We start from the raw sequence: 25,667 nt of genomic DNA on the forward strand, positions 1-25,667 counted from the left end.
AGGCAGTTGGTCCACCTCTACCTATCCACCGACCAGGAAACCTTCGATTCAGGTAAAAAAAAAAGAGGTAAAGTGCAGCCATTATCAACCCACTGCAGGATGGATGCCTCCCCAACAATTCATGCTGAGGGAAATGGACCATAATCTGCCACGCTGGTCCAGTGCGGGTTGGCAGATCGACCGTATTCAGCAGTCAGGGGTTTAAACCCCGGTCTACTCAAAGAGCGTGTGCTACTGCACTCCCGCTCCTGACCACTCGGCTACGGAGGTACCTCGATTCAGGTAATTGCAGGCTATGTGGCTGAAATGTGCGGGAGCGCCATCGTGCATGAAGTGTGCTTGTTGACGAATGATCAGTCCAAGAAATCAGGCATATTGTTTTTCAGAAAGTTTCTGTACGCCTGCCCTGTGAGTTTGTTTAGAAGTACATGGGACCAAATAACTTATCACCAAAACACCCGCCCAGATGTTGAAGCTGAACCGCTGTTGGTGATGTGATGGAAGAACTACATGTGGGTTTTCCTCAGCACATACATGCTGATTGTGAAAGTTTTGGATTCCGTCTCGTGTGAACTGTGCTTCATCTGTGAATATCACCAAGGCAGGAAAGTGAGGAGTTATACCACACTGCTGCAAGAACCACTGGCAGAACATTACTTGCGCAGGGTAACCTGCTGGTGACAAGGCCTGCCCGTTGCAGATGGTAAGAATACAGTTGGTGTTCTCTCAATATTCTCCAAATAGTCGAACGTTGAACAGACAGTCAGTTGCACTGCTATTCTGAGTGTGCTGACTCCAGGAGTGGCATGAAGAACATCCAAAATCTCCTCCTCTACTTCAGGAGTCGTAGATCTTGGTCATCCTCTGTCGGCAACACGAGGTGTAAAAGTCCCATGTTCACAGTTCACAAAGTCGGCGATGGATACCTTCAAACGTTTTCCTGTCTGGACATCTTCGTTCTGGGAACCTTTCGTGGTACAAACGACGAGACTTCAGAGCATTGCCGTCCGCCAAACCGTACATACAGTGCATATCCGCTTGCTCCTGATTTGAGTACATGGTCGGAATGGAAAACCACCAGATTCTGTCAGTATCTTGTGATGAAGGAAATCACCTGCGAGAGATAAGACATTCGGGTTAATAACTCGGGAATAAAGCATTTCCGGAACTATGTTGATATAAAATATTTTTATTGTCTAAATATGAGGAACTCATTCCTGAAGTTATGCCGTGTATTTTTGAGACACCCTGTATATCCATGGATGGACTGTTGTTGATGATCCTGCTCAGTTTGCTGATAAATTGAATGAGTATCTTGCATATACTTTCACATATGGGGAATTGTGGCGGCTCCGTAGCCAGGTGGGCAGGAGCAGCAGTGCGTAGCACACGCTTCTTGATTAGACCGGGGTTCAAGCCCGTGACCACCAAATACGGAGGATGCGGAAAGGTCAGGGAATGACTACCGCATATCCCCGGAGCAATATGGCCTTAGTTGCTAATACTCCTAAAAACCAAATAACAACAACAACTTTCACATATGGGGAATTCTTTACGGAAGTGAATGCCAGAAGTTTATCAAACTTTTACAGGGAGTTAAATGATTTTGTAAAACTGAGTTAAGTGGAAGAGAAATAGTTTAAGTTAAATATAAGAAAGGCACCTGGGGTGGATGGAATCTGCCATATTAAGGGAGGGAACAAAGAAAGTAAGCAAAACCCTTAGCCATAATTATTATGATATAATAATTATGCTTCTGCTTACTTCCTTACTTAGCCATTTTTATAATTATGATGGCATCCTTGGATATTCAAGGGAGTTCCCTGCGGACTGGAGATGTGCGAATGCGTCCATAATTCACGAAGGGGGATCAAAGGGTGACACGAGTAATTACAGACCTGTTAGTTTAACTTCTGTTCCGGGGAAAAAAATGGAGTCAGTGGTTAAAGAAGTAATGCAGGATCATCCAGACAAGACTGCAGTTCTATTTCAGACACAGCATGGGTTTGTTAAGGGGAAATTTTGTCTGACCAATTTGATTGGATACTAGGATAGAGTCACAAAGGAACTGAATGAAAAAGATAATGTGGTATCATCTATTTGGATTTCAAGAAAGCTTTTGAGAGTGTTGCATATAAAAGACTACTCTACAAAGTGGAGTAGTGGCATTAAGGGCAAGTTGCTGCTGTGGATAAAGATACAGTTGAGTGGGAGAACACAGAGTGTTATTTTCAATGGACACTACTCTTTGTGGAATAATGTTATCAATGCAGTCCCTCAGGATTCGGTACTGGACCCATTATTGTTTTCTATATTTATCAATGATATTGATGAAGGCATATCAGGTTTAATGTCCAAGTTTTCAGATGATACAAAGTTTGTCAGGGTGGTAGTGTCAGTAATGACGGTATGCTACTGCAACAGGATCTAAAAAGATTTTGCAGATGGGCTGAGAAATGGCAATTGAAGTTTATATGAGTAGCAGTAACCTCAGAGTAACGTAGCAACCGTGTGGTACTACATTCAGGGTTGTGGAAAATGAAAAGGACCTGGAGCGTAATTGTGCGGTCATATGAAGCTCTCTGAGCAGTGCAGACAGTCTGCCAGGTCAGCTCATGGGATTTTTGTCAATGATAAAAAGAGGAATTTTGTTAGAATGGTTAAGGGGGCGATTATCCTATTGTATAAGGCAATGGTCAGCCTACATATTATCACTACTGCATACAGGTCTAAAGGCTTTATTTTAGAAAGGTGTAGATCTGCTGGAAAGAGTACAGAGAAGGGCAACGAGATTGGTGAGGAGAACAAAGGTTTTAGTTATAGAAATTTCAGCATATGGAGACTAGGCAACTGCGAGGTGACCTGATAGAGGTGTTTACGGTTTTGAATGGTTAGCGAAAGCTCAATGCTGATGGTATTCTTCCTCTTGCTGAAACTATGCGGAGTAAAAATTCAAATTGAGAAAGGCCGGTTGCAGAATAGATATGCGGAAGTTTGCCTTTAGCCAGAACAAACTTGCATCTATTGTTGTGGCAGCTGACAGCTTAAAAAATTCAAATAAGAAGTAGACAAACTCTTGGAGGTTGTAGTAGGGTTTTCTACAAGAATTTTACCAACTATGGATTGCACAGTTGGTAGAATTCTTAGAGGGAATGGATGGTGCGATGGAAAGTGGTTTTTTCTTTTTTTTTGGTTGATGATGTATAAACTTGCTTTCTTGCATCATTTTCCACTACTAATGCTAATGCTAATGTTGAAGTGTATGCCGTATATCGCATATCGATTTAAATTTCGTAATTTGGATACACGTTTGAAAATTTCTACAATCTATTCCTACAGAAGGCAAAACTGATTATCTAAACTTTATCAAACGCACTTTTATGAAAATGCTAATGGTTCTGCTGTCACCGTAACTTCAGCCCTATATGGAAACACGTTGCGAAAATTTGTAAGAGAGGATCTTCACCAAAAAGGAGTCAACTTACAAAATTTCTGGTTACAATAGGATGGTGCTATGGTTCATACTAAACTAAAGGAAAAAACTAAACCGCTATATTAGGTTACCTGAACAGATACTTTTATCTACCCATGCGTATTGTGTCTATAAATTGTGTGTTCTGTGGTCGCTTTGCCTGCTTTTCTGAAAGAAAAACTCCAATTCTTCATAGGAAAAACCTTGCTATCTACGCCCGAGACCGATTACTCAGCCTCGGTGTGAAAATATCCCATAAAAGCACCTTGCGTCATATGACGGGATACTGACCTGGGTCTTTCTTACCCGGTGTGGGGAGGACGGTGACGATACCACTGTGCTACCAACGCACTATGGTTCATACTGCAAGACCATGGCTACTTTCCATCGCTACTTTAAAGGAAATGTTTCCAAATCACATCTGCCTTGTTTTGACACATAAATTAGCCTCCATGATCACCAGCCTTATCTGTTTGCAATTTCTTTTTCTAAAATCCAAAGTCTGTGCAAACCATCCATGGACACTTGAGCAATCGAAACAAAACATTCGTGATGAAACTGAAAGAATACCACCAGAAACATTACAAAGAGCAATGAATCATATCATGTGAGAATACAGTAGAGGATTGTGCTCGCTGTGGTGTCGGCCATTTAAGGGGCATCATTTTTCATTTTCAAACACAGCGTGGCATAAATGTTTTGATGTATTAAACTGTAATAGCAATAAATGTGTTTTTCCGATTTGCACAGTAGTCATTCCATTTTTAAAATGGGTAGTTGCTTTTACCGAACCCTGGTCGAGCAATGTAGACAAACAACCAAGGTTTATTTATCAAATCAAATTAATACTAAAAGGGACAACAGCATAAGTGATAACATGAACTCTAAAAATTCATCGAAAAATCAACAAAAGAGATGTTTTCAATTGTAGAGTTAAATTACTTTGTAAGTAAATTAAACCCTGTTAAAAGAAAAAAAAAAAGAATAATAAACCTTAATATAATTTACACTAATTTACAATATAACTCACCACTAACTGATCGATCTTTAGGATCCCTCGTCAAAAGTATCCGTTTGACAGGAAACTCATATTTCTGACTGGTTTTAGGCACTCCGGATCTCTGTTTGCAAAAAACAAAAGGATTCATGCAAAACTTTTTAAAATACAAAAACTAAAATACTAAAATAGAGACAAAAGTCCCAAAAAATGAGATCAAAGAAGTCATGAAATTTTTGTGTGATAAAAAAAAAGAATTTATTTTGCTGTTCAGACTTCACCGAAAAATAAAAAAGAAATCTAAAAGACAGAGACAAGCTACACTCAGTTGGCAAAGGGGGTAGAAATTATTCATTTCTGTGAAAGTAAAAGTAAGTGCTGAAGCTATGGAGTAGTGCATACTAAATGTAATGCAATTGTAAATAAATATTCGAAAAATCATTAAAATAACAAACAGGTTATTTGCATAATAGTTCTTACTTGAATTTTTCTCGTCTGCCTCATAATAGAAGCCTCAGCCTCTCCGAGTCTGTCAGACACAGTTGGTTCCACATGAGCCACTCTTTCGCTTTCCACTCTTTCTCGATATTGAGTTGTCGCTGGAAGTGGTGACTACATGTTAGGAAAACATAACTCAGAGCACTCGCAGTATTTACTGACTGATAAAATAATACATAAACGTTCACAAGAAATTTCAGTTGAATAAAATTAATTCAGAAGAAATATTCGGTCGTCAGATGCCAACTTAAGATGCAGACAAAAAGTATATTTTAAGGAAACATGTTAAATATGGGAAAAATTTTTCGATAACTTTTGAAATTAAATGAGCTTCATTTATCCACTAATAACGTTTTCAACTTAAACATCTTTCATTTCGATTAAGAGAAATAAAGAAAATGGCTCAGAAATATTAGGAACTGTTGTAAGGAAGTTTTATTTCGGAATCTGTGTTAAGATTTATTTATTTTATTATTTTTTATGAGATTCTATCATTACTTAGTGCTCTCAAACGATTATCGAACTTCTTATACCTAGTGAAACGTGTTAATGTTGAAATGAAGAGATAGCAGACTAATATAGTAACTTATGTAGTTGATGAAGCATTTTTTACAAAAAGCTGTCTATCCTTTAAACAGCTGACTAAACGAATAAAGAGTATATAAGAGGCAATGGTGGTCCAGAGCTACCATTGTCTCTTAATCATCTGGAACTATTTTAAGGGAGCTCCTTTTGAACTGGAAGTGAGTCATTTGATTCTTAGGATAAATTTTTATTTATTCTTGGTGTGCCTCATTCTTGTAGTGATTGCTCTTGTAGCTCAGCATGTTCAAGTACCTTGTAGAAGGTCCTTGAACATTCTGAGCTTGTAAATATATAGAAAATTGAATATTTTTATGAATTTTTATCATAAAAGCGTAATTGAAGCTTTTGTGGACATTTTCACGCTGAATTATTTAGTTTTGAGCGAAGGATGCGTGAATTGTTCGTCCAGAAAAAAGACAAACTGGCCGAATGATATACGCAAGTGCTGATGCAATAAACCTGACGCCTCGTGGATGGCCTAATCTGCCTTGGAGCATAACATATTAGACAATTTGTTTGTTTGGTATGAAAATTGCAGATCAGAGGGCATTTTCAGCTAGCACGATAGTTTTGATAAAGTGTCATAAAGGTTCGGGGTCAGTTCTTCCTGTTGAGATGGAAGAAACTCTTATGAGATTTTTTTCGCACCTTGGACAATTAAATCCTTCTTGGACGAGGGCATCAGGGTTTGGTTCCAAGAAACTTGACTTTTTCTTCCTATGATTAGGCAATTTACAGACATAACACACTGACCAGTATATCCTTAAATGTCTCGGCACTTATTTTAAACATTCCAATAAATTAAAGCAGAACTGAATCTTACTACCACTAAAATTCACAGACTCCCCCCTCCCTCCTTGTTACCTGGAATCTTTGAAATAGTAGTCACACTTTGTATTATCAGGGATATCAAAGACAGATGGAAAAATAATAGTACGATTAAAGAAGAGCAGATTAAGGCCGGACGTCTTCTCGCGAGTGGAGTAATAAATATTGTCACTGCTCTTTTTTCACAGTTTGTGAAAAATATTCGAGCTTATTTTCGTCGCCGGCCAAGTTGAAAAATATTTTCTGTCAGGATGGAAGGAACCTATGCTCCACGGGAGAGTTAATCGGTTTATGGCCTATTGCCTGTATGGTCCATAATAAAGGTTGTATAATTACAGCACCTTAGGACTGGCTATTCAACATTTTTTACTGCTTAATATTGAGAAGTTAAAAGTCTAAAACTTCCTTTGCCTTATTCAGAATAACGCAACACACAGCATGCAATCTTCCATGAGGGACCATTCACAAGAAAGGAGTCATTCCTCTGAAAAATCATTCTTAAATCTATACATTCGTAAAGTGTGTGTGTGTGTGTGTGTGTGTGCGTGTGTGTGTGTGTGTGTGTGTTATGGAGGTTTAATGGTGCATAAGCTGCTGGGGCTATAGTGCGCCTCATTTGTAAAATAAAGAGAACTATAGTTATTAACGCTACTTATAATTTCTGTATAAATGACTTGAATTTCTGTTACATCTTTTTCTATCCGTCAGTGCTAAAAGGTTTGCGAACACAAGGAGGGATTGATAAGTAGGAAGAATTTAGATAAAATTTATTGTTTGATTATAATAAGAAGCGCACAACGCATAGTGATGTGGTTATATCATTGTGCAGAAAACGTGACGAGGAGTAATGGAAGAGTATCAAATGGTAAAGGATTCAACACTTTAAGTCGCTCAGAAGGTTTTTTTTGGAGGTTTTGCAAATGGGAATGCATCGTCGTGAAGAAGGATCATTCCCCCTAAAGAACAAGCAATCCGGACGCCTCTAGAGTACTGCCTTCTTCAACTTTTTCAGTGGTGTGGACTTTTTATTGGTGTACCGAGTTACACGCGTTCTTCCAAAAGCGACGAATTTCGCGAGGTCTGATATTTTTGGCTCGCAGAAAATATAGGACAAAATTTCGTACTACCTCAGTGGCACATACCTATATAAGTATAGAAAATATTTTTTCACAGGGTGTACACTTTATTTATTTATACAGTTGGGAAGCATTAAATAATTTATTATTAAAACGGTAAAGAACTTCTGCATTTTGGCATTATTTAACAAAAGGGAAGTAACGCGACTTATTCCAATGTCTAAACATTGTAGATTTATTCCAGAATTTGGGATGTTAATGATTGAGCTGGAAATAAAGGATTGTTATTGTTATTATTAAAAAAAAATACTTTCTCCGTTATGGAATTTTTCTATGTTATGGAATATATTTACTACAGTTCCTAGTGTTCATTATCTGGTCTTGGATGGTGAGCATGAATCCCTCCGTTTCGGGGAAGAGCCTTCCGTTCGTGAGCCAAGCTTTGGAAGCAATCTTATCTATGTAGTCTTGATGGAGGTCGTTGTAGTGTCTACCATGGAGTGTCTTCTTCGCCCGTCTTTCTGTCTTTGTTTCTTCTGTCTGTGTCAGTATGGTCACCTTGTTAAGGTAGAGTGTTGTGTGCCGTTTGTCAGTCTTTCTTATGGCTAGGTAGATTGGCGCTGTGTTTCCCTGGAAGTAATCACGCAGGTTCTTAATCGTCTTCTTCTCTTGTTTAATGAAGTCAGTCAACCCCTCCCTCATTTACGGGCTATTTTCAGTCTCTCGATAGCATACTTCGGGTTGTGTTGGCGCCTCTTGGTCATCATTATCCTGGTCGATTTCATAGTCTCTTCCAGCTCGGTGTTGGCCCAAACCAATCTATGATCCCGTAGGCGTACGTTAGTACTGGGACTGCATAAGTGTTTATGGCTGTGACCTTGTTCCCGCGATTCAGGTTTGATTTTAGCAGGCTTCTCAGTTTCTGATGGTATTTCTTAGTGAGGTGGGCCTTGATCTTTTTGTGTTCTAATTGGTGGGCCTGCATCATCCCCAGATATTTGTACGTCTCTCCCTCTGTCATGGCTTCAATCTCTTCACCCAGGTGAAGAGATTGAAGCCATGACAACTGGTAGTTTCGTCCGAGTGCATGTCCTTGATAAAATCCATGAGTCTTGGTTTTATCTAGGCCAAATTTCATCCTGATGTCGGTGCTGAACTCTTCGTTGATCTGTAGTAGCTGTTGGAGTTGATTCTCAGTTGCGACATAGATTTGATGTCATCCATGTACAACAGGTGAGAGAGGGTGTACAGCTCCTTCCTTCCTTGTTGTAGGGTATATTGATACTTGCTGTTATTGAGCACGGTGGACAATGGGTGGACAGAACCACAGTGGGCTCAGGGCATCTCCCTAGAAGGTTCCTATTCTGATGGTTATTGGTCTGGTCGTGGTGTTCTCGACCTTAATGGCGGTTCTCCATTTTTACATGGTTGCTTCTAGGAAGTGTGTCAGTGTCAGGTTGATCTTGTAGATCTTCAGCGTCTTTATCAATCAGCTATGGGGCACGGAGTCGACAGCCTTGCGGTAGTCGATGTAGGCCGTGTACAGGTTGGGGTACTTCTTGTAGGCTTGCTCCATAACTGCAGTGTCAATGGTCAATTGCTCCTTGCATCCTCTGCTTAATTCCCTTCTGCTGCTCGGCAATGATGTTCGCGTTCTCTAAGTGGTCAGATATCATCTTAGTTAAGCAGCTGGCCAGGATCTTGTACATTGTTGGGAGATATATGATTGGTCTGTACTTTGCCAGGTTTGTGGTGTCTTTGTCCTTAGCCTTCAGGTAAGTGATTCCTTGAGTCAGGGACTCTGGGATTGTTTCAGGGTGCATATTATGTGTGATAGGCTCTGAAACTTTGTGATATTTCTGAAACACCGCTTTTGATAAAGTCAAAAAGTTATAAAAGTTAAACTTTTAAATGTATTAAAAAACTACATTACAAAAAAAAGTCTTTAATATGATAAATGTTGTTACTTTGTCGGCAATGTTTTTATTGATGTATATCTTCTTTGTAGATAATGTTATATGTTTTGCTATCTGTTGCAAACATGAAAATGTTTTTTTCCCATTATCTACGCTAAAACAGCCAAAATAGAACTAGCCATTACTGATGCCAACAACGTTAAATATTTGACCTTATGTCTTGCTAAAGCTCATGACAAAACTTAGGCGAACACGGAAATGGAGTCGCTTGAACGGAAATAGCAAAGGCAAATCTGAGTTATGATTGGAATGTATGTTAAATAAATTGGAATGTATGTTTTGTAAATCTTAATAAATGAATAAATCTCTCTGTAATATTGTCTGCTAGGATGACTCTTTGGCAAAGCCATTTGTAGTCTGGTATCCGATATTTAAAAATACTGCCTCTTATCTTTCAGTTCGTGAAGTGTTGGGACTGTTTTTCTCGATGGTTTTGTTTCAAATGGTTCCGTCTTGATTATCATCTCCAGTGTCTCCATTTAGGTATGGATTTCTACTGAACGTTAAAATAGTTACACATACTTTATATAATATTAAAACATCATCATATAAACAAATTTTCTCCTAAAAGGCATTTTATGATTAGGCTTAGCAAATGATTCTATTTCATAAATATCAGATAAATTCATTACAGCAGAATTAGTCTATACAGAAGACTATTAATCCCCAATTCCGAATATTCGTATAAAATAATAGCATTTTAAACTATAAATGGATTATTTTTACTCAAAAGGATATAGAATCCTTTAGATTAAAAATAAAAATTAAATAATAGTGTTAATTGAAATTGAATTTTAAAGAAAATTTATTTCAAATAATGTATTGACGTATGTACGTAAATAATTGTTCTTTCAGTACCTTAATAAATTGGTAGCTGTTTAAGGAACCTATATGAACTTCAGTTTAAACGTAAAGATATACTACATAATTTATTAATTTTAGATTAGAGATTTAATTATACAATGTGATTATTAATATTAATTAAGGGCAGTTGAAACCATGATGCATATGTTATACTACGTCTATAAGATGCACATAAAATTTTGTTTGTCTAAAATTCTGTCAGTTACCTGTTTTTCGGGATGAAAAACCTAGATTTTCAGGAAGAAAAAAAGCGCGTCCTCTCTCCCGAGACCGACTACTTGGGCCAAGCTGTGAAGAAAGCCCACAAATGTTGCTCCTGTACAGAACGGAAATTGAAGCTGAACCGTTTCCGAGCAATGCAAAGAATAGGGAACTTTTCATTCTGAAGATGACATCAGAGGATGAATACGAATAGGAAAAGGTCTAATCACACGGTTCTAATAGCACGTGATCTCCATCCTGATAAGGAAACAAATTCATGCAAGTTATTCGCTACTACTTTCATGGAAGAATCTGTCAACTCTTTCTGGATGAAAAAGAATAGTTCCGGTACCTTTTCACTAAGTGCTATTACACTCAGTCCTTATCGTCTGAAGCAATGAATCTTCATACAGCACAACCCTTCACGCTAGGGAGATGTCAAGGGGACATGAACGAAATATGCTGCAGTGATACGTTGTAAATAAAAAAAAGTATCGCTGCAGCTTTCGTTTTCGAATTCATAAATTTTAAATGTGAATAGCGAAAAGTATGCTAATTTTATTAAAATAATGAAATGAGTTTATTTTCTTAACTTATGATTAATTACTAAATGTACATTTATTTAAACACCTTTCTTCTAAGTTGTAATGCAAGCAGTGCTTTAATGAAAATGAGACAATGAGAACAAAAACGACCTGCCTTCATTAGGACATACTACGAATAGCTAGAAAAATTTACAGGTTCTGATGTGATGATAAAAATCCTCATTCCCTATTCCAAAACAATAGAAATTGAAAATGTCATTCGGAAGAAGTCTTTGTAAACAGAATACTTAATGGAAATGGGAAAGTGTTCAGATTGGTGTAATGGGATTCCTTTTCAAGTGACTTTTTGCTTTACTTTCAAGAATGCATGTCTGCTGCGAAAGCATCTGAATAACGAGAATGAAGCAGTGAAGTTAATTTCCTGTATTTGTTATGTGTCTTTGTTATTCTGGACAGTTTCGTATAAAAATCAAGTAATCCCACTTTTTCTTTTTTGACCATCATTTACTTCCTAAACAAATCCCAAACTTGAATGCGCATACCTAAAGCCGAAGGACAAACTATGCGAAGTTTATGGTTGTAAAAAAATCGGTAACGGGAGGTTTCCGTCCTAACCTTGATAAATGATCTCTCAGTGATGGATGACTTTTCAGCGGTGTACACATCCGATTTTCCATACATTTCTCAGGCACAATTACGAAAGGAAACCAGGAATGTGAAGATAAATCGGAAGCCGAGCTTTAAGAAAGGAAATGTTTCTTACGAGACCCTTTCGAAGTTGAGTCTTCCTTGTAATATATTCACTAATATAGCCAATATAGCCATGTTGAATGGTACTTTTAAGTACCATTGATAAACAGAAATACGGATGAATGTTAATCACGTTAAAGGTCCTCAATCACGACTACTATTTCCCGTCGCGTTGAATAAAGTAGAATAAATGGTTTCTTTTAAAGGTAAGATCATTCAGAAAGTTCGAATTTTGGCTACTAAGTTATGCTATAAATTCTTATGGTGTAACAAACATTTACAGTAAATTTATATAAAATATAATCACAAATTACTCAAGATGGCGGTTTCTTCTTTCTATTTTGTTAGTAATAACCTCAATAAGTTTAAATTATGGTTGGTGTGTAACAAACATTTACAGTAAATTTATATAAAATATAATCACAAATTACTCAAGATGGCGGTTTCTTCTTTCTATTTTGTTAGTAATAACCTCAATAAGTTTAAATTATGGTTGGTTAAAGCATTATAAAAATTTTATATGGTTTTTCACACAGAATTCGTCTGCGCGGTAGCACAGTGGTATCGTCACCGTCCTCTCCACACCGCGTTAAAAAGGCCCAAGTTCGAATCCCGTCGATGACGCGAGGAACTTTAACGGGATTTTTTTACTCCGTGGCTGAGTTAGTCGGTCTCAGACGTATATAGCAAGGTTTTTTCCAAGAAACTGGTTTTTCATCCAGCAAAACAGGCAAATTGACCAGAGAACACACGCAATTTACAGACAAAATAAATATATGGGTAGATGTAATCATTTATGGGTGACCCTAATATCATAATTTGGTTGGTTCACTAAGAATTCCACTTTCAGGTGATGTCATTAAAATATCATAGTTTATATGTACTTAATAGAGGCTGAAGAAATCAAGAAAGTAATGGCCCCACTGTTTAGAGAATTAAGAAAGGTAGCATTATCTGCATCTCAGAAAACTGTTGCCATGATTTTTCTGCATGGACCGTGACACGAATTTGAAGAAGAGATGATGAGCTTTCGCAGACCATACTTTATCGTTTGGTTTATGGGTCAAACTAGTGAATTCATGATTCCTTCATAGAGATAAATAGTGAAGTCCCCCTCGAGTATTTTTGGGAACAAGTCCAAACATGTCATTGTAGTCGAATTTGTTTTTCTGACTCAAATAAATGTCTCGTTAAAACAACACATTAAGAAAGCCATAAAATTTATTGACCATTCCCAACAGCTATGCAAACAAATTTAAAAGCCAATGATTTAATTTCTTACTAGTCAAAATACGAACCTTTTGAAGATTTTCATATAATATGGGATGGTGATCTAAGAACGTATGGCTTCCCTACTACCAGTAAACAACATTCTTCATCTTCTACATTTGTGTCCATTTTATAATACTCTCTCTCTTTCTTTCATTTCCTTTTCCTTCTATATTTTCTTTCTGTTTTACTCTCGAAATATTAAGTTTCTTATTTCGGCTAATGCTATGTATTTTTAAAATTTTTTTTTCGGTTTCGTTCTAAATTTTTTGGACTAAAGTACTACTTACCGGCAAACGTTCAAACATCACACAAATCTCAGACAAAATCTTCCAAGTTACTTCGCAAAACATTCGTGAAATGATGGTGCAGACAAACCGCTGAAAGCAATGGCCTATCTGTTCCTTACTGTGAGAAACGACGTCTTCGTGATGGATGGTTATACCGAACTGTACACATCTGGATTTCCTTAAGAGTTCTTCAAGCAATGATTACCGTACGGATGGAGATGGAAGATAAACTAGTCTTCTTACGGAAATGGATAACGTGCTATAAGAACTTGAAAGTTTGTTGGGTGAACTAAACGAGCTTTACTAGCGAAAGTTCAAAGTTAAATTATTCTTTATACTTTTCATAATCTCATATAGTTATCAGATAATGAAATAACGAAAGTGATTGATATAAGCAGAGTTAAACCTTCTTTCTTCAGCATATGTTGTTGCAAAAATGAACTGTAATAGCAATTACTAGGATAACATACAAATTGAGTATAACAGTTCCCACTCTTGATCCATAATGGTTCTTTAATGCTTAAAATGTCTGAACTTCTCTTTCCCCTGCAGTTATAAATGTTGAATTTCTTCCTTCTTCCCCTTTCGTAGGATTATTTATAACAAAATTCGCTTATTTGGGTTGTTTCGTGTTTTCACCTTTTTATTTCTAAGCGGGGTATTTGAGAACCAACAGCTTTACATTGAGTAATAAAACCAAATAGTTCTAATTAGGTGTTTTTACTCATTCATGGAATGGTAATGGAGTTTTTATAAGACCAAATATAATGAGCTGAAATAATTAAAAGTGCAAAATCGTTACAAGCAAATACGAGGGTTGTTCAAAAAGTAATGGCAAATCTACAAAAATAAACCGAGCTTTATTTATAAGTATTTGATGATTACATACCCTCAAAATAATATTCCCACCTCCTATAGACGTTGATTCTAAATATGCAGAAAAAAATGTCTGATATATACATATATACCATCAGCAGCCTGGTTTTATCTAAATGACGAGGATGCGATCTGCTGTTGGCAGGCATTTTCTGTTTTCCGCAAGGGTTGATCTCTGAGTGGCTCGTTTATCTTGTGGAACAAGTTAAATAGGGTCTTTGACCGCAGAATGCGAGGGTACTCATGGATTTCCCATTACCCAGTAACACCCTCACAGCCATTACATAACTTCAATTGTCGTGCAAGATCCAAGACTCCTTTTATGCGTAACTTTTATGGTATGTGTTCTTGTTAACGACGGATGGACACAGAACTATTCCGACTTTTTGAACAACCCTCGTAATTTTTTTGTCCTGAATAATGTGGATCTTTCTTAGTTAACTGACGAATATTTAAATAGTAAGATTTCAATTGATTTCACCTTACTATGCTATCCAAATTAGAGCTATTCAGTTCCTTACCTGAGACCTCTCTCGTAGGTTGCCCGACGATTGGTGAACTACCCAAATTTTCCAAAAGCTTTCTGGACCTGGTGGGCATATCGGGAAGTAATGGCATTGCGGGAGTAGCATCAGTTTCTGTTGGGGTTTCGGTATCCGTTGTCACTGGAGAGAAATCGGACAGAGGATCAAAGGTTGTTGCTGTAGCAGACAGTAGAAGATCAGGTGTGGTGGTTGCAGTGGTGCTTTCCCCATCGGTCGGAAATGTAGAGGCGATTCTGGCAATGCTTGCGTCCTCTGCCGAGCTGTCAGGAAACTGAGTTGAAGGACTGGAGGTAGACGTCTCAAACCATGGAGTGCTGGAGGTAGATATTACAGATGTGTACTCGTACCTATACGGTAGAGAAAATATGAGCGTCTGTAACGTCAGCGTATCCTGTTTGAGATTATGCTGTGCCTGTGTGGTAAGGGAGAGGTGGGGTGAAGTTATGTAGATCCAACCGGCTGCAAACGGCATTAGTGATACGCACTGAGTGGCCAATTTATTAAGTACACCTACCTAATAGTGAGAAGGTCCCCATTTTGCTCTCAAAACAGCCTGTATTCATTGTGGCATGCACTCAACAAGGTCTCGAACGCATGCCATAGAGATGCCATTCCTTGCTGACTCAGTTACTTCCCACACTTGTTGCAAATTGGATGGTTGTGGATCTCTATTCCAAACAGCCCGTTCCACATCATCCCACATTTTTTTAATTAAAGGTGGTCCCAGCCAGCTTTCCTGGCAACAACTCCACCATCTATCGCAATAATGTACAATTTCTAGCATAATATGTACTTTCAATATTTGGTTAGCATTCCTGGCACATGGAAACGGCTAGGGATCGTATGCCAGCAAAGATGATATCAAAACAGCATCAATCATCTGCCAGCGTGCTGATAGCATAATACACCCAATTTGGAGGATATGTCAGTTCATTAGTTCATATATCAATGAAACAGCTGTGTCGCACTAAAGCTGATGACGAGTCTGCTGGTCTTGATTAGACTATAAGTATTTCTTATGAAGGAATATTTGATTGCTTCACCTCACCACAAGAAAGTCGACTTTGCATTCACTAAGTGGATTGAGACCTTGTGACGAGAGACTACCATAGTGGGCTGAATTCGTTCTCGTACTCCTGGAATAAATTCTTTTCAATTCCAGCCTTGGAAAATGACACGGAGAATTGTCGTTTTCGAAGAACCGATTTCAAAAGGAATATACTTCAGCCACGAAGGAATTCACCCTGTCAGAAACAATATTCAGATACCTGTGGCATCTAAATCCACTGGTAATCATGCACCGCAAAAAAGCCCCCCCCCCACACCATTACACTGCCACTACCAGTCTAAACTTTTAACAACCTACACAGACGAAAACAGCATGGACTCATGCGTTTTCGATATATTCTGGTCTTTCCATCAGCATAAAACAGCAGGAAATGGAATTTGTCAGTTCGGGCAAGAGTTTTCCAATTCTCCACTGTTTAGTGTTTGATATTCCAGAGCCCACAGTAACTGTATTTTCTCGTTTCTTGCTGACAGGAATAGAATTCATTTTGATCTTCAGCTGCAATATTCCCACCCATTACAAGGTAAAACAAGTTGTACGTTCTCTTTGGTTGCCACTGCTCTACTGGGTTGTCATTTAACTGACTGTAAGTTTTCTGTTATCCTGCCTAATTCTTGTCAGCCTCCTTTGGCTTCTTGCATCAATAAGCTGTTTCCAACCACAGGATTGCCGGTAGCTGGTTGTTATTTGGTTATCGCTCCAATCTCGGTACACTCGACACGCAATCGTACGTGAAAAAGTCAACAGGGTTGCAGTTTTTGAGATACTCACAGCGGCGAGTGTGGAGCCAACTACTAAGCCATGTTCAAAGTCATTTAAATATTTCGTCTTGCCCATTCTTGCACTGAATTGAAATATACAGTATCCCTATGTAATTTGCCCACCTGCTTTATATCGGGTCGTACGAACATGTGATGGGTTTCTAAGGGAGCGTTTCATTTCATGAAGGGGGTGAAATACCTAATAAAGTGGCCACTTAGTGTACAGCGGAGAGCCTTGAGTCATATCCTTACCTTTGTCGTGGCACTGTTACATAGGAAGAAGGAGCGGATGTATAGAGCCCAGAACGAGTATTATACAGGTGACTGGTTGGTGCCCAGCAGGAACGAGGTAGTGAAGTACTGTATAGGTCTTTCCTTAGAATTTCGTCTATAGCCTTTAGCACACTACAAGTATCTCCTGGAAGCATTACTCGAGAATCGGAAAGGGGTCCTTGACTTCTTGTGGCGGCAATATCGGTTGCAGGTGGAGGCGTACTATAGAGATGTTCCGAAGTGGTGGAATCCTTGTAGCTAGGGCTTGTTCCTTGGAGGAAAAAGGACACTTAGGATGTTGCATACGCATTTGCGATTCTTTATTGATATTAAAAGTATCTTCTAATTGATAGACAGTAATCATTGCGAGTTGTACGTACAGTGGTTATAATAACCATCCTCCTCCCACATATGGTGAAAAAGGCTCGAGTTTGAAGGAATTCCGTCAATGAGGGGAAACATTTTTCGGGACTTTTTCATTTAGCTGGTCTCCAGCGAGGATTACATTGTTTTGTCACCAGAAAATTCGGGTGTTTCAATTAACAAACAGGAAAATTTGGTCGAACATATGCAGTCACAGACACAATTACTCCTTATTTGACTGACGCTTAATATACACATGATCTAACTATCGTTAGGTCACGTGTTTATTAAGCAGTGACTCACTATTTATCAATAGTGGTTTGCAATTCTCTGGTTAGATAACTACACTGCTCGGCAAAATTAACAGAATAAATGTTTTTCATGAATATTTTATTGTGAAAAATGTGGTCAAAGGCAAATATTTGGTGTAACAGGCATCGTGGCATGCAAATTCCGAGTAGTCAGTAGAAATCGATCTACAACCTTACAGAGCCGCACATTACGCAAATTATCAAAAATGCGGGTTACGACCACATCATTTCATTCCCGATTTTTAGCTTGCTTAGTGGGATAGCCATATCTCCAGTACAATTATCTAAAACGACGATGGTAAGTCATCGTCGTTTAGATGATTCTTTAAGATGGCGGCCGTTAGACGACTTGAAGCTGGGCAGTCACAGTCCAAGGTGGCACGTTGGCATATTGTGGAAGCAGTTTCAGGAGACAGGAACCATTACAAGAATAGCTGGCCAAGGTCGCCCGAAGGCTACATCAATCAGACGCCATCTGGCTCTTACAGCTAGACAGAACCCTACGACGTCCTGTCATCAACTGTCCCTTGAGGTTTTTGCGGCCACAGGTGAACACATTTCCAATCGGACTGTGTTTAAAAAGCCCAGTTCAAGTAGAATCTATGCAAGGAAGTCAGTAGTGTGTATCCCATTAACCCATCAGGCGTAGACAGCAAGGTTTTCCCACCAAGAAACTGGGGTTTTTTCGTCCAGCAAACAGGCAAATCGATTAGAGAACACAAGCAATTTACTGACATAATGCATAAAATGGGTATATGTAAGAAATTACTGGTGGCCCTAATATAATAGTTTCAGGTTTTTTTTTTTTATCCCATTGACCCCAACTCACCAAAGGACTCGTCGAAACTGGTGCTATGAACATGTGACTTGGAGCCTGATAAATGGTGTACAGTTGTGTTCTCTGATGAGTCCCTACAAACGGATTCTAGACGTTATTTCATCTGGAAACAACGAAGAATAATGTACCATCCCTCCAACATCAAAGAAAGGGATACTTATGGTGGAGGCAGTGTTCTCATGTGTGGAGTAATGATCAACCGCCGCACCCCTCTTCGTGTTTTTTATAGGAGCAGAGGTACCAAGAACAGATCTTCGAACCCTATGTGCGACTTTTTAGGGTGCGGTTGGCCCCGATTTTCTTTTCATGCACGACAACGCCACTGTATTTAGAGCTCAAAACTGAATCTTGAAACTGAATATATCCAACGCTGTGGCCAGCACGGTCACCAGACTTAAATCCGTTCGAACATGAGTGGGACGCCCTTGGGCGGTGCATTGCACGCTGACAGCAAACTCCTCGGTTACTTGGTGAGCTAAGGTCTGCGTTCGTGGAAGAATGGGATTTGTTGCCACAGAATCTTATAGACACCCTTATATCAAGCATGATCCACAGCTGTCAGGCCTGTTTTGGAGGAGATTATACGTTGTGCTGATGTCATGAGACCATATTTTCGACCATCTTGTATCGACTTCTGTAATGTGACCTTTTTGGTAATTATTATGCAACACCCATAAACGTTCCTTATACCTGTCTGAATTTTCTCGCTATCTCCTCATTTGATCGTTGTTCTATGGTACACCCCCATACCAAATTTTGTTACGCATCATCTCAAGATACACAAGTTACACCACGCTTTCTATGTGTTCTGTCACTTTTGTCGAGCAGTGTATTACGACTAATAATATGTCAAATGAAAACCATATATACAGTATTTGTTTACTGACCAGATATACATTATTTCTTAAGGTTACATAATTACTGTACCATGTATCCATAATTTTTTTTATACCTTAGTTGTATTTGGTTGCTGCACACCATAGTATATCTGGAATTAGTTTCCTTTGATTTCACAGCTCAGCTTCGCCGAAACATAGTCGCAAGGCGATCCATACGACTACTTGGGGGACAACTCAACACTGCACAGCAGAGCAGCTACCGGATTGATGTAGTGGTTGACATCACGTGTGTAATCTCGTTTTCTTCTATAACAAAATGATTCTTCAGTCAAAACTCATGCTGTCTTATTTTCGCCTGTTTTATCTTGAAACATAAAAGGCAGAACGCTAGCCCGTGCCAGTTGAAGAACAGCTTGAATATGAGCATCCCAGCATTTTCAAAATTCTAGAATTTTTTGGTCTATAACGTCACAGATGCTGCTCACTTAGTCCCATTTTCAACTGTATTCGGTCATCGTCAAGGGCCTTAGCGAGTAGTATCACTGCTTTTTCACAATGCATGGTGAATGGTGTTGGGTTTGGATAACAATTGGGTTTGATACCCGTAAAAGAACAACTTCGAAATTCGTTACCATCCGAAGTTGAGAAATACTTTCATTTTGGGATGGGAACTTTTATGGGCATTTTTACACTAGTTAATCGTGTTAGTCTGTGTCGAACGAGCATTGCATGATTTTTACTCCCGGAAATTAAGGTCTTGTAGTTCCAAAAAAAACCCAGAAAAACCACCATAATATACGCGAAATTTATACACATCATACACGAACGCCTCTCGGCCTTAGTTGCCTTGGCGTATTCTAGGGCAGTGCAATCCAATTCACTGTTGAGATATTTGACATTGGTTGCAAATATTCGTACAGTGCATCACAGATGATTGATTGCAGCAGGAAATTCCTGAGAAAACAAAAGAAATGGGACGGCAATGAGTTTGTCTTTCGAAATTTGAAATTTATGTTAGTAAGGTCATGCCACACATCTCTTACTCGAAACTGTACCAACTTGGCTGCGGCATGGAAAATAAAAATACACTAAAAATTCCACCCGCCATAACAGGAGTGAAACCCAGACTTTTGTAAAAGGCATTTTACCTTTTTTTTGTGGGGGTTTTTCCTTCTCTTTGTGTCTTCCAATTTTCTAAAATTTACAAGTTTCCCCTTTCTTTAAACAGTGCTTTTATATTTCTAAGGGTTTTACCAAATAATTATTAGTACTGTATGTACTTATTTAAATGATCTTCACAGCTAGTTGTTGTTTTCTTTTAGGAGCATCAGCGGCTAAGGCCATATTGCTCCATGTACATTGTCTGTAAATTGCGTGTGCTCGATTATTTGTTTTTATGAACGAAAAACCCGAGTTTCTGGGAGGAAAAACATGCTAACCTCGCCTGAGACCGACTAATTCAGCCACGTTGTAAAAAAAGGACCATTAAAATTCCTCCCATCATCGACAGGATTCGAACTCAGGTCTTTTCCACCCGATGTGGGAGGACGGCAACTTTGTGGGTAGGACGGCCTTAACGTCTAATTTTACACTGAATAATAGCTTATGCTTCGAAATATAAAGAAAAGAGGTGCAGAAGAGAGAAAACACGATAAAAAGAACTGCATTAAAATTTCATTGCATAAAGAAATATTTAGTTTATGAGCCAGTCAAAAATGTTTCCTCCCCACTTAAAAACCAGAGACAGAACCAAACCTATGATTGAGAGTTTGCCCATCCTCTGCTGTGAGAAACTGAATCACATTGTATTGAGATATACACTCATTAGCCAAAACATTATGACCACCCCTCACGAGTATACGCATCTCATAGACCTAGGAGTGAGATGTGTCTGGCGCAGCATACATAGTGACGGCACTGTAGTGCCTGTCAGTACGAAGCTCGTGCATTGTGGAAAGGGGAGGACCTGACGGAGTTTGATTGGAGAATGATTTTTGGCGCTAGGAAGGCGGGACCAGCATCTCTGCAACTTCAAACATGTCGGCTGTTCGAGAGCAGTCGCAGTGAAGGTGTGAAAGAGAAATCGCAGTGAAGGTGCGCACAGAGAAATGTTTCAGAGCACATCATCCAGCGATACTCTTGCGGATAGAACAACGGAGTAGGCGACCTGTTCGTGTGGCCATGTTAACCGACCGTCATCGACACCCCCTCCCAGTGGGCACTGGACTCCAATTCTGGACATTGGACGACTGGAAAAGAGTCGCCTGGTCTGATGAACCTATGCGAAAGGCAGCCCAACGCCCTATTAGGTAGGTAGGTGGTCATAATGCTTTGGCTGGACGCTCCCGTTAACTGAAAAAGCCATCGTACCTCTGCTGTTGCGCATTGCGAAACGCGCACACATAGCCAAATATATATATAGGCCAAAGCGCTACTTGTCCCATTATAACTGAACTAACAGTATTCATGTCCGTACTCTTACCAGTGGGGAGAATTTGATTAGCCCTCGTATTTGCAAGTTTTATTTTAAATCGCGAAGTGGAAGCTTCTTGGAGTATCTGAAATAATAATAATAAAAACGCAATCCTGCTCCCAGTGAAGGCCATTATTCAGATATACATACTTTCTAATAAAAAAGAAACCAAACAAATCTTTATTTCACTTGTGCTCATTGGCCTAGATTTAAAGAACACGGAAAAATGACCAAGATCCGTATAAAACTCCAGTAACCATTAGAAAATAAAGGAAGAAATGCCATGAAAAATTGAACCACAACTGCTTTTATTTTTCTTTATAAGGAGAAATTGTGTACCAAGTCAATTAGCCACATAAAAAGAAAATTTGTTAAGAGGAAAGTCAGCTCCAAAATATGAAAAAAAAAAAACAGCAAACAAAAAAATAAACGATATCGAGAGGATGTTTTGCAGATTCGTTCCTTATATGATCATGATCGGTTATTTAGTAAGATTCCGAATTTCCACCTTCGGTGAAATGTAAGAAAACCCATTCATTTAAAAATGAAATAAATTAATTGCAAATATAAGTACGTATTCAATTTTCATATAAATTTAATTTCCTTTTATTACAAAATATGGTTAAATGCATTTATTTTTAAAGAAAATTTTATAAATCAATTGTGTTGCTGAAAAGTGACGCATCGACATTTTCTTGTATTCACTAAAGAAAACATAATCAAAGAGAGCATTACTGATGAGAATTACAATATCTATCAGTTGCTTCTTCATTACAGAGGAAGAGCCTTTTACGTGTAACGTAGATAAAGTAACAAATATTCAGTCTAACATTGTCTATCATTATTTGTAATCGTTATTGGGATATGTTCACATCCAAGTAGTTTATCAGATAGTTTGCACACAGGAAAGAGGATTTCAAATGAAACACAGAAAAGAATATTTAAAATCTGATCCCGAAGAAACACAGAAAAGATTTTAAATCTGATTGCGATGAAAAACTTCAACCTTTGATTTAGATTGCGAGTTGAAGCGTGAGTAGTATATCAAATCATGATTTCACAATATTGGATAATCCGATACATTCTCATAAAATCTGGAAAGATTTTATGAGAATGTATCAGATTATCCAATATTCTCAAATCCTTTTCTTAATTTGAGGGAAGAAGAAAGGCATATAATAAATCAGTTGGCATAATTAATATTTTAGTTTCAAAATGGAGAGTACAAAAAATTTTGGGCTCGAGTGGAACGTCAAAATTAATTTTAGAGTCAAGCCGTTGTCCCCAACAACTGTCTCGTGTAGCGGGAAGAGTTGATGAAGAATTGTAGCCACAAAAGCTATCGTCCTTGGTGTATAAAAGACTGACATTGAAACGGATACTAAATTTTCCCTGACTACTTCAGGTGAGGTCTTAGTTAAGAGAGCATTGAACTCCAGTTGTGTCAAGGTGCAAATGCTATATAATAGAGATTGCGGCCTTTGGTTTTCCTTATTCTGTTATCCTAAAGATTTCAGATGCTCTTTCATCGCTACCAAATTCTGCATACACTGTTCTGAACAGAGTACCATTCTTAACTTCCGCTTGTGAGTAGACATCATCCATCCTTCGCTCTCAATTTTCGATCCTGCAGCTGTTCCTATAGGATATCCTCGCGAGGTCAGTGTTAATCTCTTATCGGATGTATTGCAGCAACGAGCTCTGTGTGTCATATTATACCAAAAAATTCGATAACAGACTTATTAAAGCAAAAATTAAGACAATGTTCCCAAAAGATCTATGAATAAATAAATTTTTAAAAATGTTTGGAATTTGAAGTTTTACAACACATTTAATAGTTATGTTTTGTATTTCCATAATTTGCATATGACTACAGTTTAATACGAAACTTAAACACGTTATAAAACACCAGACAATAATGATAATAATAATAATGGATTTTAATGATGATAAATAATAAATTCACCTCATGCCATATTTGGGAAAGGATTTTTCTATATACTTTGGGAAACTTTTTATAGCAAAAATACAAAGAATTGATGGCCAAACCGTAAAACCTACATATATATTTATTATAACTTAAATTATGTAAAAAAACTTTATGTAAAAAACACTGATCTCATTTGAACTTTAAGTAGTAGTAGCGAATTAATTAGTTTACATGAGAATTTATTGAATGTTAACAGAAAGGATAATTATCCGGATATTCAACACTCAATGACTAAACTAAATACATTGTAGAACATGCTTCTGAATCTTTTCTGAGACTCCAGGACTAAATTGTATTTTACTCCTAAGAGTTTATATATCGGTTTGTGCTCATTAAGAATGTAGTTAGCAAACTAGCAAATGCAAACTATTTTTAATCTTAATTGCAAAATGAAAATAAAATAAAAGCTGCTTCTAATGTTCAGAACTGCTTTACAAGGTTAATCTTATGACCGTATCTATTTTATTTTACTAAATATAATAAAATTAACTTTGGTGGACGCGTCTAAGACTTCTTATAATAAATGTGCCACTTTATTCAACAAGGGGTCTCAATTCAACTTTATTCAACAAGGGGACCAAAACTTCAATATTACTATTATTTAGCGAAGCTATTCAAAATAAGTTACTTTCACATGATACCACGAAAGTAATCAGTTGCTAATACAATACAGAGATCTAAGGTTTATAGTGAATGCTGTGGCACTTATCCCGGTCAGTGCACTTGCAGTCAAGTTATAATCTTTTCATTCCATCCAATTCCTTCCAGGCACTTATTTGCTACTCATTTCTTCCCAATTTTCCTATCTCTACCGATTCTTACTAGTCTACTTACCGAGCTGATCATGACCCTCTCTCCGCCTGGCTAACTTCATCAATTCGTCGTGAAGTCTTGCGTTCTCTTCAATTTGTTGTCGGCGTCTCGCGATTTCAGCTTTAATCTTAGCCTTTTTTTCTTCTCGGGTTAAATGGTCATCTTCATCTTCGGAGACGTACGGGGAAGGATGCCACGATCTTGGTTTACGAGACTTCTTTTCTTTTCTTTTTTTGCGCTCGGCTAGTGCACTCGGCGGACTTGTTTTATCCCACGATGATTTGTCGTAACTAGAGGGTGGCGTGGGTTCTAGGGAACCATCACTAGTCCTGCGCTGTCTGAAAGAAGAATAAGAAATTATCACCTACCTTGATGTTACAAGTATTCGATTTCCTTAGATTTCTTTTACTGCGATTAATTATGTGTGAGGGTGAATCAAGTGGAAACAACTCTTTTCTTTAGTAATACTTATATTAATATTATTAATATAATTTAATGATACAAGGAGGCGGACTTTTTCTGCAACAACCAAAATATATGTAATAATAATAACAATAAAAAAACAAGAATATTCATACTGTTCAAATTCTCATAAGGTAACTATCCAATTCCACTCGAACTAAGCCACTCTCAATGCCCCTGCCACACTTTGGGAGGCAACTTATTCCATAGGTGAACTTCACAAGATTCAGTCTTCCTATTCTCTGAAATTTTATATGTGTGTCTCCTGCTTTCTGTCTCCTACTGAGGAATGAGAGCAGACTTTCCTCATTCATTTTACTCAATCCTTTCAGTGCCTTATGAGCGTCAATCAGATCCCCCACCCGTAGATGATTCTTCATATGTGCATCGACTTTCACTGGTCACTAATCTGGTCGCTCTTTTTGAACTGTCTCCAGAAGTTCTATGTTTTCTTTGTAGTGTGGGTCTCCAAACCTGAATACAATGTCCAGGTCTGTAGACGGCAAACCTCAGGTCTATATTCATTTTCAGACAGAATCGATGACGTCCTTCATCCTATTAGAAAATGTCTAAATGTCTTATAAATCATGGATAGGGCACTATCTCTCTTTCTCTCAGAAAATCGACCTCAGACCACACGCAATTTACAGACAATATACACGGAACAACATGGGGCCTTAGTCACCGATGCTCCTAAAACCGA

At 38.1% G+C, this 25,667-nt stretch overlaps 1 protein-coding gene across 1 annotated transcript in view; it reads right to left on the bottom strand.

Moving 5' to 3' along the window:
• The window catches only part of LOC150076148 (uncharacterized), a 301,746-nt gene that overhangs the window by 32,848 nt on the left and 243,231 nt on the right, over positions 1 to 25,667 (bottom strand). The window contains exons 7-10 of the mRNA XM_090387269.1: positions 24,524 to 24,840; positions 16,855 to 17,146; positions 14,714 to 15,119; positions 4,503 to 4,593 (exon numbers count right to left, since the gene is read on the bottom strand). Coding sequence (XP_090243395.1) covers positions 4,503 to 4,593; positions 14,714 to 15,119; positions 16,855 to 17,146; positions 24,524 to 24,840 — 1,106 coding nt within the window. The remainder of the gene's footprint in view (positions 1 to 4,502; positions 4,594 to 14,713; positions 15,120 to 16,854; positions 17,147 to 24,523; positions 24,841 to 25,667) is intronic.

The sequence above is a fragment of the Mastigoproctus giganteus genome, chromosome 13 (genome assembly GCF_048544385.1).
Source record: "Mastigoproctus giganteus isolate SK-2022 chromosome 13, ASM4854438v1, whole genome shotgun sequence".
In the NCBI taxonomy this organism is placed as follows: Eukaryota; Metazoa; Arthropoda; class Arachnida; order Uropygi; family Thelyphonidae; genus Mastigoproctus; species Mastigoproctus giganteus.